Source organism: Equus asinus, chromosome 12 (assembly GCF_041296235.1).
Source record: "Equus asinus isolate D_3611 breed Donkey chromosome 12, EquAss-T2T_v2, whole genome shotgun sequence".
Classification (NCBI taxonomy): domain Eukaryota; kingdom Metazoa; phylum Chordata; class Mammalia; order Perissodactyla; family Equidae; genus Equus; species Equus asinus.
Window position 1 is genome coordinate 47,465,648 of NC_091801.1, and position 15,649 is coordinate 47,481,296.

General features: G+C 31.8%; 1 protein-coding gene across 15 annotated transcripts in view; it reads left to right on the forward strand.

The window, feature by feature from the left end:
* Positions 1-15,649, forward strand: part of VPS13B (vacuolar protein sorting 13 homolog B) — a 781,052-nt gene that overhangs the window by 53,711 nt on the left and 711,692 nt on the right. For all 15 annotated transcript variants that reach the window (XR_011493286.1, XR_011493288.1, XR_011493289.1 and 12 more), the window contains exons 5-6: positions 5,835-6,002; positions 11,984-12,165. Coding sequence is in view for 12 of the 15 variants with exons in the window: in XM_044743909.2 (XP_044599844.2) it covers positions 5,835-6,002; positions 11,984-12,165 (350 nt within the window). In the remaining 3 variants the exon portion in view is untranslated. The remainder of the gene's footprint in view (positions 1-5,834; positions 6,003-11,983; positions 12,166-15,649) is intronic.

Below are 15,649 nucleotides of genomic sequence, written 5' to 3' on the forward strand. Positions count from 1 at the left end.
TACATTCTTTTGATGCATTCATTGGATATCTATAGACGTTGAAAAAGACTTGGTCAAAAAGGAAGTCTTGACAAATTTTGAAGAATCACTATCATAAAGACCCTCCTCTCTGACCACAATACAATTAAATAGGATGTAATTAATGATATGATTGAATCATTCAGTTTTATTTTTTGTTTTATCTTGGTAAGCTCTGATTTTCATTCTTCTGCTTCCCTTTCAGGCCTACTATTTACTTTTCAGAGTCCTGAAATAGCTGCTCCATATATTCTTTCCAGGTTTTATGGCTACATTCAGTGGGAAAGACAGTGGCACTAAGTGTGTCTTACCCAGAACTGGAGCTTGTTAACATTTTGATGTACAACTTTTTAGAGACTGTTTTTTTTGTGGACGCATGTGTGCATGCACATCCACATGTACATTTTCTTTTGTAACTTGAACCTTTTATTTAATGTTCAGAATATATTTCTAGCACATTAATATTTTTTACATTGTTATTTTAATGATTGATGTGTATGACATTATATAACTCTTCCATAGTTTATTTAACCAAGCCCTTTTTGTTTGATGTTTGGGTTATGTTTCATTTTCAGTTTTGTGTAAAATGCTTTAACAAACATACTGGTAGGTAAATCTTTGTACACACTTCTGTTTATTTCCTTAGGAGAAATTCTTACCAATTTATAGAATTAAAATTTATAAGTAATTTTAAGATTTTGGCATGGATTGCCAAATTACCCTGTGAAAAGTTTAACAGTAATTTCTTCCAAGCACATTTTTGGTCCAATGCTGTTTCTTCTTATTAAAAAACATTTATTTGAAATGTAGATCAAGCAGACAAAAATAATCCCAAAACTGGATCTTTGAAACTGTTATAGATGAAAAGTGTTATCATATATTTTATTGCTAATTGGGATTGCCATATTTTGCCATTTTATTCTCTTTCCAGCGCTTTATGTAGGAAAGCTAATTTTTACATTTTATTAGCTAATGAATATTCAGTATTTTTCAGTTGCATCTTTTAGGTTTTTTATATACAAAATATAGTTATCTTCGTGTAATGATAATTTTGTATTCTCCTTGTCAGTACTTATACATATTTCCTTTTTTACCCCTATTTAGTTGTTTAGAACTTTTGTGACCATCTTAAATGATAATACTGATACTGAATATCCTCAACTCGCAGTTATTTTTTTTACCTCCTACAGTAACTGCTCTAAGTTACTGTCTAGTTACCAAATCTGATGGATGCTTTTTTAATTCATGTTTTGTTGAACCTCTCTACCACACTGACAATAAAAAATCCTTATTCTCTTCTTAACCTTTTAAAAAAGTTTTATTTTGAAATAATTTCAATCTTCCAAAAAAGGCAAGAACATTATAAAGAACTTACTTTTCCTTTAACTATTTGAGCATAAGTTGCCTATTTGATGCTTTATAACCCCCAAATAAATTTTATACCAAAGGCTTGACCAGTTCATTTTTAGGTACTGTAACCAAGTCATCAACCATGAAATTTCTGATTTTGAGCAACTTAGCTTCCTAGTGACCACATCAGGATAAATTGATTGCAGATGTTGTCTCTTTGTGACCAAAATTGTTTGATACATGCTATCTAATTTAAGAATATTATTAAAATGTCCATACCACCCAAAGCAATTGACAGATTCAATGCAACAATCCCCATCAAAATTCCTGTGGCATTTTTCACAGAAATGGAACAAATAATCCTAAAATTTATATGGAACCAGAAAAGATCTCAAACAACCAAAGCAATCTTGAGGAAAAAAACAAAGCTGGAGGTATCATGCTCCTTGCTTTCAAACTTTACTACAAAGCTGTAGTAATCAAAACAGTATGATATTGGCATAAAAACAGACACACAGATCGATAGAACAGAGTTGAGAGTCCAGAAATAAACCTACACATATATGGATAATTAATTTTTGACAGAGGAGCTAAGAATAGGCAATGGAGAAAGGACAGTCTCTTCAATAAATGGTGTTGGGAAAACTGGACAGTCACAGGCACAGAATGAAACTAGACTGTTATCTTACACTATACCCCAAAATTAACTCAAAATGGATTAAAGACTTGAATGTAAAACCTGAAACCATAAAATACCTAGAAGAAAACATAGGCAATAAGCTCCTTAACATCGTTCTTAGTAATGTTTTTGTGGATGTGACTCCAAAGGCAAGGGAAACAAAAGCGAAAATAAACAGGTAAGACTACATCAAACTAAAAAGCTTCTGCACAGCGAAGGAAACCATCATTAAAACAAAAAGCCAACCTAGTGAATGGGAGAAGATTTTTGCAAATCGTATATCCAATAATAGGGTTAATATCCAAACTAGATAAAGAACTCGTACAATTCAACAACAGAAAGCAAACAACCCAATAAAAATGGGCCGAGAATCTGAATAGGCATTTTTCTAAAGAAGACATACAGATGGCCAACAGGCACATGAAAAGATATTCAGCATCACTAATTGTTAGGGAAATGCAGATCAAAACCACAATGAGATATCACCTTACACTTGTCAGAATGGCTATCAAGAAGACAAGAAATATCAAGTGTTGGAGAGGAGCCGGAGAAAAGAGAACTCTTGTACACTGCTGGTGGGAATGTAAATTGGTGCAGCCACTGTGGAAAACAGTATGGAGATTGCTCAAAAAGTTAAGACTGAAACTACCATATGATCCAGCAATTCCACTTCCGAGTATTTATATAAAGAATATGAAAACACTAGTTCCAAAAGATACGTGCACTCGTATGTTCATTGCAGTCTTGTTTACAAGAGCCAAGATATGGAAACAACCTTAGTGTCTATCAATGGATGAATGGATAAAGAAGATATGGTATATATATGTAGTGGAATACTACTCAGCCATAAAAAAGAATGAAATCTTGCAATTTACAAGATGGATGGACCTTGAGGGTATTATGCTAAGTGAAATAAGTCAGAGAAAAATACAAATACCGAATGATTTCACTCATATGTGGAATCTAAAAAAAAAAAAAGCAGAACAAAACAAAACTAAAATAAACTCAGATACAGGGAACAGATTGGTGGTTACCAAGAAGGGAGAAGGGTTGTGGGGTGAATGAAATGGGTGAAGGAGGTTAATTGTATGGTGATGAATGGTAACTAGACTTTTGGTGCTGACATTTTATAGTGTTTACAGATGTTGAATTATAATGTTGTACACTTGAACTTCTATAATGTTATATACCAATTTTACCTGAATAAAAGAAAAGAATATCAGAGAAATAAGATATAATCTCTGCCCTGTAGGAATTCATAGTTTAACGGAGAAGGTAAGTATACCTAAACATGTACAAATGGCAGTAGGGAGATGAACCCAAGAAAAGTGGTAGAGACTGTCTCCTTTAATGTTTATGTGTAGGATGGGGGATGTTGGAGAAGAGGATATAGGAGAGAAGACATTCATACTGGGCCTGAACAAGAAGGGAGAATGGACAAATAGTATTCTAAACAGAAGGAAGAACATGAGCAAAGTTAATGAAAATTAATAATGTTTTATATGGCCCTGTGGGCATAAATGTATGTGTTTAGAGGAATGGGGTTTGTGGGTGGGAGAGGGTTGGATAAAGATAGAAATTTCTGGAAAGATTGACTAGTAACAGACTGTTGTTTTAGAGTTATCTAATATGACATCTTCTAGGTTCTTATGCCCAGAGTGACCTTGCAATTGCAGATGCTTGTGGAATAGACTGGGTTACGGTTATGTCCTTTGAACATACTCTCAGAGAATCTCTAAATTTGGAGTGAATGAGAACTATTTGATATGCTGTTTGACACTCTTCTGTAGCTCACTTAGAACTAAATCATTATGAGGGATTAAAGAGATAGTGTATCATTTATTTATTCCATTGGTTAGTCATTGTTACTTTGGCATTGAATTTTTAATAAGGAAACATAAATAGTCTTCTTATAGGAGTAGTTCTTTTATGTTTTTGATTCTTTTATTTTGGTGAATTGACTGATTCATCTCAGCTGGCATGTCAGTTTTATAATGAGAAATTGAAGGAAAATATTAAAAAGATGAAAAATCCATTGTTTTGTCAGTTAATATACATTTACAGTATTATGTTTCTATTACTTTGTATTATAGCTTTTCTCCAGTTCTATCTTTGAGAGTTTATTTTTTATTTTGAAGATAATAAAAACTCATGAACTCTTAAGAGGTTTTTAATGAATTCCCTATTGGTGACAGGTTTTTCAGAAATAGGAAAACCAATATTAGTCATGTTGCTTCTTAGAAACGGGATGTTTATTTTTATTTTTAAGATCTGAATTGAGTAATAATAGCATGTATGAGGAATATACATTCTAAGTTTGAAAATTTTGATACTTAAAATTTCTTGTGGAAGTTTAAGCATTATTTTAGCATCTACTCTCGTAAGAATATTTGTTACCTTAAATTTATTGATATTTTGCATGTTAATTTTATAGCATATGATAAATTGGCACTCTCAAAGTTGCTAATAGTTTCCATATATGAGAAAAACTTGAATTTAGTTGTTTTATGTTTCTTTCCTATTTGTATCCCTTGGGAATGAAGGAAAGGGTTGGTTTTTGCAAACACGGTATGATTGAAGAGATTTAAATAAGCTTTCTCCTAGCAGGCTTTAGTGTAGGTGTTAACAATGTCAGTTGCTGACAGAAGTTTATTCTGTGTTGTCCAGTAAAATTCTGGTTTAAAGAATACAAGCAGATTGTTATTTCATGAGATAGCTAAAGTTTTAGTTTTTAAATAGGTTTTATAGTGGAAAATGCATTTGAATAAAGTGGAGTTTTTAATCTTTTTCTCTCATATCTTTTTTAATGCTGTTTGTGTTTAGTTTTACTTATATTTTCAATTAAATTCCTCAATAATGTATCTATATACACATTTATTATGTGACAAACTTCTGAGATTACAGAGTATTCTGTAGTAGCATGAAATTAAAAGAAAATTTTTGGTGATTCTAGGCAAGCTATGGAGAAAAATAGTGTTCACTAATTACTTTTCTTGTTTTGAGTTTTTTAAAAAAAATAATTATTTCTGTCTTTCTTATTTCCTGTGTTCTCATTATGCTTTTATAAAACTGTTCTCTTTCCTTTCATACTTTTTTTTCCTGTCTTCTTCATTGTGTTGTTTGCCTCTTCTTTAATTCTTTCTGTCTACATATCTTTCTCATTCATATTCTCTCCTCTACCCTGTTTCAGGATTATATATTAGTAAGTGGACATAGTTGTATCCATTATGATGGTCACGTTTCTCCTATCTTTCTTCCTCTAGGCCTAACTTTTGAATATTTTTATGGCTATTTAAAGAAGGAAGAGAAGATGGCAGCTGGTTCAAAAAGAAGCTTAAAGAAGCTATTTTTCTAATATATTGTATAATCAGCATATAGTAACATTGTTTCATTTGGGAAAATGTTTAGAAAATAGGCAGAAACCAGACAAAGTACTTATAGTATAGGATAATCATTGAATGGGATCTAGTTTTATGTTATTAAAAAGGTAAGGTCTTTATGGTTTCTCTTAGTACATGAACACTTCATTATATAGAAGTTCTTGGTAATGGTTTTTGTTGGGCTAGATCTGCTACATATTAGCTTTGTCACTTTGGCAAGCCTATTTATCTATCTGAATCTTAGTTTCGTCTTTGCAAAATATGCTAAATAATATATACCTTTCGCATACATTGAACATCATACATTGTTCACATACATGAACATCATAAAATGTTCAGTAACTTTTTAAGAAATAATTATGTATTGACAGACTTGTGGCTAATTGAATTTTTTTTCTATTTTGTAGGTTATGTGCAGAGTCTGATTAGAAGAGTTGTAAATAATGTAAATATTGTTATAAATAATCTCATATTAAAATACGTTGAAGATGATATTGTTCTTTCAGTCAACATCACTTCTGCAGAATGCTATACAGTCGGTGAATTATGGGATCGTGCATTTATGGATATTTCTGGTGAGTAAATGTCAAGAATAGTATAGATTTTTCCATTATTGAAACGTTTGTCTTGGATTCTAAACCTTTTTTGGGCCAACTGGCTCTTTGATAAATCTCATGAAACCTTTATAAAGCTTTCAGCCTGGAAAAATGCACGTATATAAAATGTAGCGCACAATTACAGTAGGTTAGTAGACCCTCAGATTAAGAAATCCCAGACTTCTTTCTTAACATTCTTTATTTTTATTCTTTCTTATATATCACATGGTTGTGTCAAATGTGATATATAATATTTCACGATATTATGGATTGTAGCAATAAAAATTAAGTAATATTTAGTTAAGATTTTTAATGTTTTTGAAAGAGGAAAGGGAACATGTTGCTTTTGCATAGCTCAGCAATGGCAAAACAGTATATCTGATTTAGGTTCGTATATCCTAGAATGTATTTGGGACTTTTGGGTAATCCTGAACCTCTCTTAACTATTACATACTGCATTCTCATTCTGCTTATATTAAAAGAACTGTTAAGTAGTAATATAATTTTAATAGCTACCGTTTATTTATTACTATTTTATTGTGTTCTATATGGTAGGCACTGTGCTAAGCATTGAAAATGCAGCTGTGAAAGAAATAGACACTGCTTCTTAGTTTTGTTAGAAGAGATATTAAATAAGTCATAACGTTTGTTGATACATGTTCTGATAGAGTAAGGAGTAGATATTTTTGGAAAATATAGCAAGAAGACTATCTTGAGCACCTTTTATCTGTGGTTTGTCATGGTAGTATTTGCTAAAAGTGCTAGCACTAAAATTAGACTACCTGAGTTTGAATCCTGGCTCTCCCACTTAGTGGAGATGTGAGTTACTTCACTTCACTGTTTCTCAGTTTCTTCATTTGTAAAATAGGGATAAAATAGGAGCTACCTTATAGAATTATTTTATTAAATATATTAATGCATTGAAAGAACTTATAAAAGTGTCCTGTACATAGTCATTGCTCAGAAAATGAGCAGCTATTATTATCATTTACATTCATTTTGTCACATTCTCATAAAGTGATAATCTTTCTCATTCATTTAGTCGTATATTTACTTACTAATGTTAAGTCTAGTTAAAAGAAAGCAAAGTGAAATTAAGGAGGAGGAAGAGGGGGAGAGAGGAGGATTGGCAACAGATGTTAGCTCAGGTGCCAATCTTTAAAAAAGATCAAATAAAATAAGCTGACATTTTAGGGGAAGGAATTTTATTTATAGTGTTAATGTAGAAGTACTGTATAATATTTTGGGAAATTATTCATGGTAAAATTAGAAAGAGTCTTGGATTCAGAGTTAAGGGATCTTGGTTCGAATTTTTCCTCTACCATTAACCTAGTGCAACCTTGGGTGAGTCATATGTGAATTATTATTACTGCCAACCTATCAATGTATTTATGAGAATCCAGTATTATAGCACATGAAAGCTCATGATGATAGTAGTAATAAAGACAGCAAAAAATAGTATCTTCCATTTATTGAGTACTTGTTAACTGCTGGGCCTGATGCTATGTTTTTTATGTTAATTATCTTCTTTTAATACTTTAACGTTCTGAGGTAGAGACTGTTTTCCCTTTTATTAGTTTTTAATGCAACATTTGATATTTACAAAGGGAGTTTTGTAAGATATATTTGTTAGAAAACAACCCTCTGAGTACCTGGAACATTATTAGTAGTTTACTGTCATCAATGTGCTTTTTCGTATCCCATCTTCTTGTTTCCTCTTAGAATGAACTATTATATTAAATGTTGTTTGTTATTCAATTGCTGAAAGAAAAGTTGTACTCTAAAAGGGAATGAGGTACTGATACATGCTACAACATGGATGAACCTTGAAAACATTAGCTGAGTGAAAGAAGCTAGACACAGAAGGTGTATATTGTATGATTCCATTTATATGAATTGTGCAGAATAGGCAAATCTTCACAGACAGAAAGTAGATTAGTGATTGCTTAGGAACTGGGGAAGGGAGAAGGCAATGAGGGGAATGGAGGGGTATAGCTAAAGAATATGAAGTTTCTTTTTTGAGTGATGAGAAAGTTTTAAGTTGGTTGTGGTAATGGTTACACAGTGTCAGTGTATTAAATTCCACTCTGTTGTACACTTTAAATTGGTTATTTTATGTTACGTGAATTTTACCTCAATAAAAAAGTTTTATCAAGTGTGAATGTATACATAAATAATATATTTAGCTACATATGCTTTTGAGCTTTATAAAAATAGTATTCTCTATGTTGTCTTTTGATTTTTGATTTGATTTTGATTTGCTGTTTTCAATCAATATTATGCTTTTAATATTTTTCCATATTGTTGCATGTAGTTGTAGATCACTGAGTTTTACTTATGAATAATATTATACTGTTTAAATATGCCAAAACTTATCTATTCTCCTGATGATGGGTATTAGGGATGTTTCCAGATTTTTACTATTACAAACAGTGCTGTTGTGAATCTTTTTGTACATATCTTTTGATGTGTATGTGTGCTTTTTAAATTAATTTTATTTTTGTTGTGGTAAGATTGGTTTATAACATTATATAAATTTCAGGTGAACATCATTATATTTCAGTTCCTGTGTAGATTACATCATGTTCACCACCCAAAAACTAATTACCGTCTATCACCATACACGTGTGCCTAATCACCCCCTTTCACCCTCCTCCCTCTCCTCCTCCCCTCTGGTAACCACCAATCCAATCTCTGTCTCTATGTGTTTGTTTGTTGTTGTTGTTGTTATCTTCTGTTTATGAATGAGATCATATGGTATTTGACTTTCTCCCTCTGACTGATTTTGCTTGGCATAATATCCACAAGGTCCATCCATGTTGTCACAAATGGCCAGATTTCATCGATTTTTATGGCTGAGTAGTATTCCATTGTGTATATATACCTCATCTTCTTTATCCATTCGTCCCTTGACGGACACCTAGGTTGCTTCCAAGTCTTGGCTATTGTGAATAATGCTGCAATGAACATAGGGGTGTGTATATGTTTATACATCTGTGTTTTCATGTTCTTTGGGTAAATACCCAGCAGTGGAATATCTGGATCATATGGTAGTTCTATTCTTAATTTTTTGAGGAATTTCCATACCATTTTCCATAGTGGCTGCACCAGTTTGTGCTTCCACCAATAGTGTATGAAAGTTCCCTTTTTTCCACATCCTCTCCAACACTTGTTTACTGTCTTGTTAATTATAACCATTCTCATGGGCAGGTGTGAGGTGATATCTGATTGTAGTTTTGATTTGCATTTTCCTGATAATTAGTGATGTGCTTGTTGGCCATCTGTATATTTTCTGTGGAGAAATGTCTGTTCAGATCTTTTGTCCGCTTTTTAATTGAGTTAGGTTTTTGTTGTTGTTGAGATGTATGAGTTCTTCGTATATTTTGGATATTAACCCCTTATCAGATATATGGTTTGCAAATATCATCTCCCAGTTGTTAGGTTGTCTTTTTGTTTTGTTGATGATTTCCTTTGCTGTGCAGAAGCTTTTCATTTTGATGTAGTCTCATTTCTTTATTTTTTCCTATTGTGTCCCTTGCCCGGGCAGACATGGTATTTGAAAATATGCTGCTAAGACTGATGTTGAAGAGCATACTGCCTATGTTTTCTTCTAGAAGTTTCTTGGTTTCAGGTCTTAAATTCAAGTCTTTAATCTATTTTGAGTTAATTTTTGTGTATGGTGTAAGATAATGGCCTACTTTCATTCTTTTGCATGTGGCTGTCCAGCTTTCCCAACACCGTTTATTGGAGAGACTTTCCTTTTTCCATTGTATATTCTTGGCTCCCTTGTTGAAAATTAGCTGTCCATAGATGTGTGGGTTTTTTTCTGGGCTCTTAATTCTGTTCCATTGATCTGTGTTTCTGTTTTTGTGCCAGTACCATGCTGTTTTGATTACTATAGGTTTGCAGTATATTTTGAAATCAAAGATTGTGATAGTGTAAGTGTTTTTCTAGGACATATGCTTAGGAGTGGGTTTGTTAGATAGGGAGATATGCAAATGTTCACATTTTCAAAATAATGGCAAATCATTTTCCAGAGTGCTTGTTAGGTAGAGATAATTATTATCCCCATTTAATAGATTAAATTGCAGCACATTATTTAAAGTAAGTACCAGAACTAGAATTCACTTTGTAAGTTTTTAAAAGGTAATTGCTGTTATAATAGTTTTTAAGAAAAAATGTTTTCAAAGCTTAATAATTTTCTCTCTTACCGAATAATAATTTTCCAGAATTTCCTTAAAATATGACTGCTTTATGTTTGTAGCATAATGACTAAGAACATGCACTCTGGAGTAAGGCTGACAGAATTTGAATTACAACTCTGTTCTTTATAAACTGTCTAACATTAGAAAGATTATTTACCCTTACTGTGCCTTAGTTTTCACATCTTTTAAACAGAGCCATATAAATATTATAAGAGATCATGGAAGTAAAAGACTTAGTGTAGTGTCTAATAGCAAATACTCAGTAAATTATAACATTATCATAAAGAGAGGTAAGGAAGCATCTAGTGGGTTTTTTTCATTTCTAGTCCTACTATTATAATTTCTTTAACTTGTGTACATCTATATAATATCAGTAGCTAAATCATTTGTTTATATACTGTGTAAAATGAAATAATATGGTAAGTTTGTGTATTTTTTCCAGTAAGAAATTTGAAACTTTTTTGCTAATAAAACTTTACTGTTTCCACACATGTACATACGCTTTAATTTTTACTACTTAAAAACTCAAATGCAAAAAACGAAAATTAAGGTTGAATTAATTAGCGGTTGCCAGGATATACTCAGAAATAGTGTTATCAAAGAATGGGTTAAAGCGTATGTTATTGATTTGAAGATTCCCATGGCCATAGCATGTGGGTAGCTGATAACTTAAAATCACTGACCAAGTATATTTGGGCCTGTTATTTACCTAGAAATTGCTTATTAGTTAGGAATAAGACTACTCATTTGCTAAAGATCTCATTTTCTAGTTTGCTACTTTACTAGCATTTTTATTCTTATCTTAAAAACAAACTTCAAGGGCTGGCCCCGCGGCCGAGTGGTTAAGTTCGCGTGCTCTGCTTCGGCGGCCCAGGGTTTCACCAGTTCGGATCCTGGGCGCCGGCATGGCACTGCTCATCAAGCCATGCTGAGGTGGCGTCCCACATGGCACAACCAGAGGCACTCACAACCAGAATATACAACTGTGTATCGGGGGTCTTTGGGGAGAAGAGGAAAAAAGAAAACCACCAAACTTTACACTGTTATTGTTAATTTGGTACTTTCTTCATTAGTTTTTCATTTAGAGCAGTGCTGTCCACTTGAATTTTCTGCAGTGATGGAAATGTTTTATTTACTGTCCAGTACTATAGCCACTAGCCACATATGGCTATTGAGCGGTTGAAATGTGGCTATTGCAACCAAGGACCTGAAATTCTATTTTTATATAATTTTAATTAATTCATATATAATATTAAGTAGCTACATATCACAGGTGACTACCATATTGGAGAGTGCAGGTTTAGAGAGTAGCAGTAAGTTTTTTAGTGTAAAATAAATATTAAATGAGTGACGATTACTCATAGTTATTTTTAATTTGGTTTCTCAAGAATTTCATTTTATTGTTATTTAATATCTCCTTGCAGAGCAAAATGTTGTGAAATTTTTCATAAAGTTTGTCTTAAATCTGTAGGTAGGTGTCAACCAAATTGAGGGCAAACTACTTCATTTCTTTGGCTTCTATTTGATTCTTCATACATAAAATGGGAATTATGGTGTCTATTTCATAAGGTTGTTGGAAGATTTAAATGATATAATCAATGAGAAGTTCTCTGCTTAGGTTCCAGCATCATGTATTAAATGTTCTATTAATCTTATTTTTGTTATTGTTTCTATTAATTTTTGTACTAATAAATAATAGTTGCCTTTTTTCTCTAACTTTACTTTTTACTTAAAATGTTTTTCTTTTCTTTTTAGCAACTGATCTGGTGCTGAGAAAGGTTATCAATTTTTCCGACTGTACAGTTTGCCTTGATAAACGAAATGCTAGTGGTAAAATAGAATTTTACCAAGATCCTTTATTGTACAAATGCTCCTTCAGAACTCGTCTGCATTTTACGTATGATAACCTAAATTCCAAGATGCCGTCTGTTATTAAAGTAGGTGTTTCTTTTTCTAGTAGTTGAGTTTCGTGTCTCTATTTTGTTTATTGGCTCTTGTGTATGCTAATCATTATTAAAAACAAAGAAGACATAACCTCAGATATATATACCGTTAGTTTTTATAAAAAGGTTTTATTTATATTTACAACTTGTACTGTGTTTATTATTATATTTATAACTTATGTATTCTAGTAGAGATATTTTTGGGACAACTGTTTTTTTCTGTGACTGTAGTTTCCTTTTTAGTTTGTCCAACTGTTTATTAGTGTTTTTTTTTCTTCAAGTGATTAGAAGAGATCATATAAAAAAGTATATTTATACCCACAGTGGACTGAATATCCATCTATATTTTAACCCTTGTAATTTGTTTAGCATGATCTGATAACTATAGTTATTGTCCCTTCTGTTTCTTAGATAACTTTTTAAGGCTTAATTTGCTAACCTAATATCTTAGTGTATTGGTTCAGGAAATTTTAACTTTTGATCTGTGGTTTCAAAATGCACTTAAAATCTTAGACCATGGGAGTTTTTCAGGTAATGTCTTTTGATACATGTGAAAATTTGTTGTTCTCCAAGGTATTGGTATATATTTTCAGTGTGTAAAGTTAGTCTCTAAGTGTAAATCTTGTGTTCTTTATTACATAACAGTTTTCTAAACATCTATCTTTGAAAAAGAATTCACACAGTGACTTGTAGTCTTGTTAACTAACTTTTAATGCAGAATGAATTTTTATTGTTGAATTACATACTTTCAATACTAACGTTCTGTAATAGAAAAGTTGGCCCTAACACTGATATTGGCTACTGTGGCTGTTTGAATTAGCTTTGAATTGGCAAAGATAAGCATGGAAGAGTATTAATTCAACAATATTGATGCCTCTGTCTCAGGATAATGGGCTTGCTTTCCTTCTTTAGCTCTGAATCTGCTAGTAAAGTTGAGGAATGTTAAGGGTAAGTTCAAGATATATTTTGAAAACAAGTAATGGACACATTTAAGCCTTACTATATAAAATAATCGTATTGATCAGTAGTATAAATTTAATTATACGTTCTAGGATGTGGCTAAATTAGAGGAAAGTAAAAATAAATGAACTTGAAAACTTAGTGTTGTCTTATAGGTTTGTGTTCTTAAAATTGATTAGCTGTGACATTTCATTGTAAAAAGCACCTTAATATAAATAAGCTTGTTGACTTATGGTTTTTGACTCTGGTAATCACCAAATATAAGATACCATTATGTTCAACTGAAAACCAATTTTAAGTTTTTTTATTAATACCGTTGTGATGTAAGATTTGCCATTTTGAGATAGACTTATCTTTCTTTCAACTCCTAGTCCTAGAAAATATGTACTAAATGGACATGGTTAACCTCATTGATTGCCTTAAAGGCAGGGAATTTCCCAAAATGTTCCAGATACCGTAATTATTTGTTTAAGCAAACTGTCAAGTATGTTCGTCTAAGTGGGATTTTTGAATTTATTTATTTATATTTAGGTAGGCTTTTTATAATTTTCTATCTTTTGTGAGAAATAAACATGTCTTAGAGATTGTGTCATCTGAGATATAGATCATATGGGTACATAATTTATTTCATATTTCCCCTATTTTTGAAAATTTCCTTTTTTTTTTTTTTTACAGTTTTTCAGAGGAATGAAAGTCTGCATATAAATCTTTGACCATATCTCTGGTTAATTCCTTAGGAAAGATTTTTGTAATTGCAAATTTTTTATTAGTGTGTTTAAACTTTTTTAAGGCCTGTGATCTGTATTGCAGAATTGGTTCCAGAAAATTTTAACCAGTGTACTTGCTCATGAACATTTAGGGGAGTGCCTGTATTATATTCTTCCTATCCTTAAATAGGATCGTGTTCAAAAAATTGCCAACTCGTTGAGCGAAATATAATGCAATCATGTGCTGTATCATGACGTTTCAGTCAGCAATGAACCACTTATACCGTGGTCCCCTGAGATTACTACCATTAACCTAGGTCCATTGCAGGCTATGCCATCTGGGTTTGTGTAAGTACACTCTATGACGGTCACATAGGATGAAATCACCCTAATGATGCATCTCTCAGACTGTATCTCCGTTGTTAACTGACACGATTGTATATATTTTAGTTAACACTTTGTTGCTTATTAGTGAAGTTAGATTTTTGAAAATATGTTTACTGGCCATTTTTTCTTTGAAAAATCCATTCAGGTTCTTTGCCCATTGTTCTCTTGGGAATTAATCTTATTTTAAAGGTATTGTAGATATACATACATATATATCTATCATATATAAAACTATCATACATTTTAAAGATATGTATGTGTTTGTGTATATAATTTTATATATATGTATGTGTGTATATATATAAAGGGTTGATTCTTTGTCATTGGTTTTGCTAAGACTGTTTATTACTGGTACTTTTGGTGCCACACAATATTTAAAAGGATGTGGCAGAGAAATCTCAAGTTAAGAAGAGCTTGATAAGCTTGCACTGCACACTCCTTCCCTCACTTCCTTCCTCCTCCCATTTTCTTACCTCTTCACGGTCTATTTAGTGTATGATTTTTATGTCACTTTTAGGAAACCTGTATTCATATTTGATTATGGCATTTTACACCCTTTCCCCACAATATAACTTTCTTCCCCTTCAAATACAACTTTTTGTGCCTTTAGCCCTAAAAATATGATGACTGCCATTACTTCTTTTTCGTGTTTCATAGACACTCAAATACCAGATAGTCAAAATAAACCTTCCAAGACACTTGACTTTATGGCTTAATTGGTTTTATTCCATGTTTATATAACAGCAGGAAAACATTACATTGAGGCTGTGTTTATATTCCATTGATGTCTCTTTCTGTAAGGAGAACTTTGATTGCCTGCTATGTATCCTATTTGCTAGTAGTTAATCTTACTTCTTTCTTATTATTGATTCGTGTTATAAATTTTATGACATGTTTAAATCTTTTATTTAAAATTTGTTTTAAAAACTTTCCTGAACATATATTCCATGTGGTTTTTCCATATTTGACAATAAAAAGTTTATTATTCCCATACTTCCATAGTTATAATGTTAGTAATTTCCCACTTAACATATGTTTTTAGGATGTGTATGTATTCTTTTTGTTTAGTAAAGCTGGAAATAGTGATTAAAGTTTTACTAAAATGACATCATGAAACTTTATTCTTGGTTGTGACAGAGATCTTTCTGCTTTGTGGGTGAATACTATCATATTCTTAATGTTATAGAGTGGGTATTTAGGTTACATAACTTTATGGAAAGGTTGCCTAGAGATTTGGTGTGACTATATCTTTTCATTATTGTTTCTGTTTGCATTTGTATAATTTGGCTTAGTATAATTTCTCTCTAAAGTTTGTTGATCATCATAGCAAAATTTATTTTAATTCTTAAGATTTTAGAGTAAACTATTATTTTGGCTTAAATATTAGGAATGTTTGGGACATTACTGTTTTATTCCATTTTAAA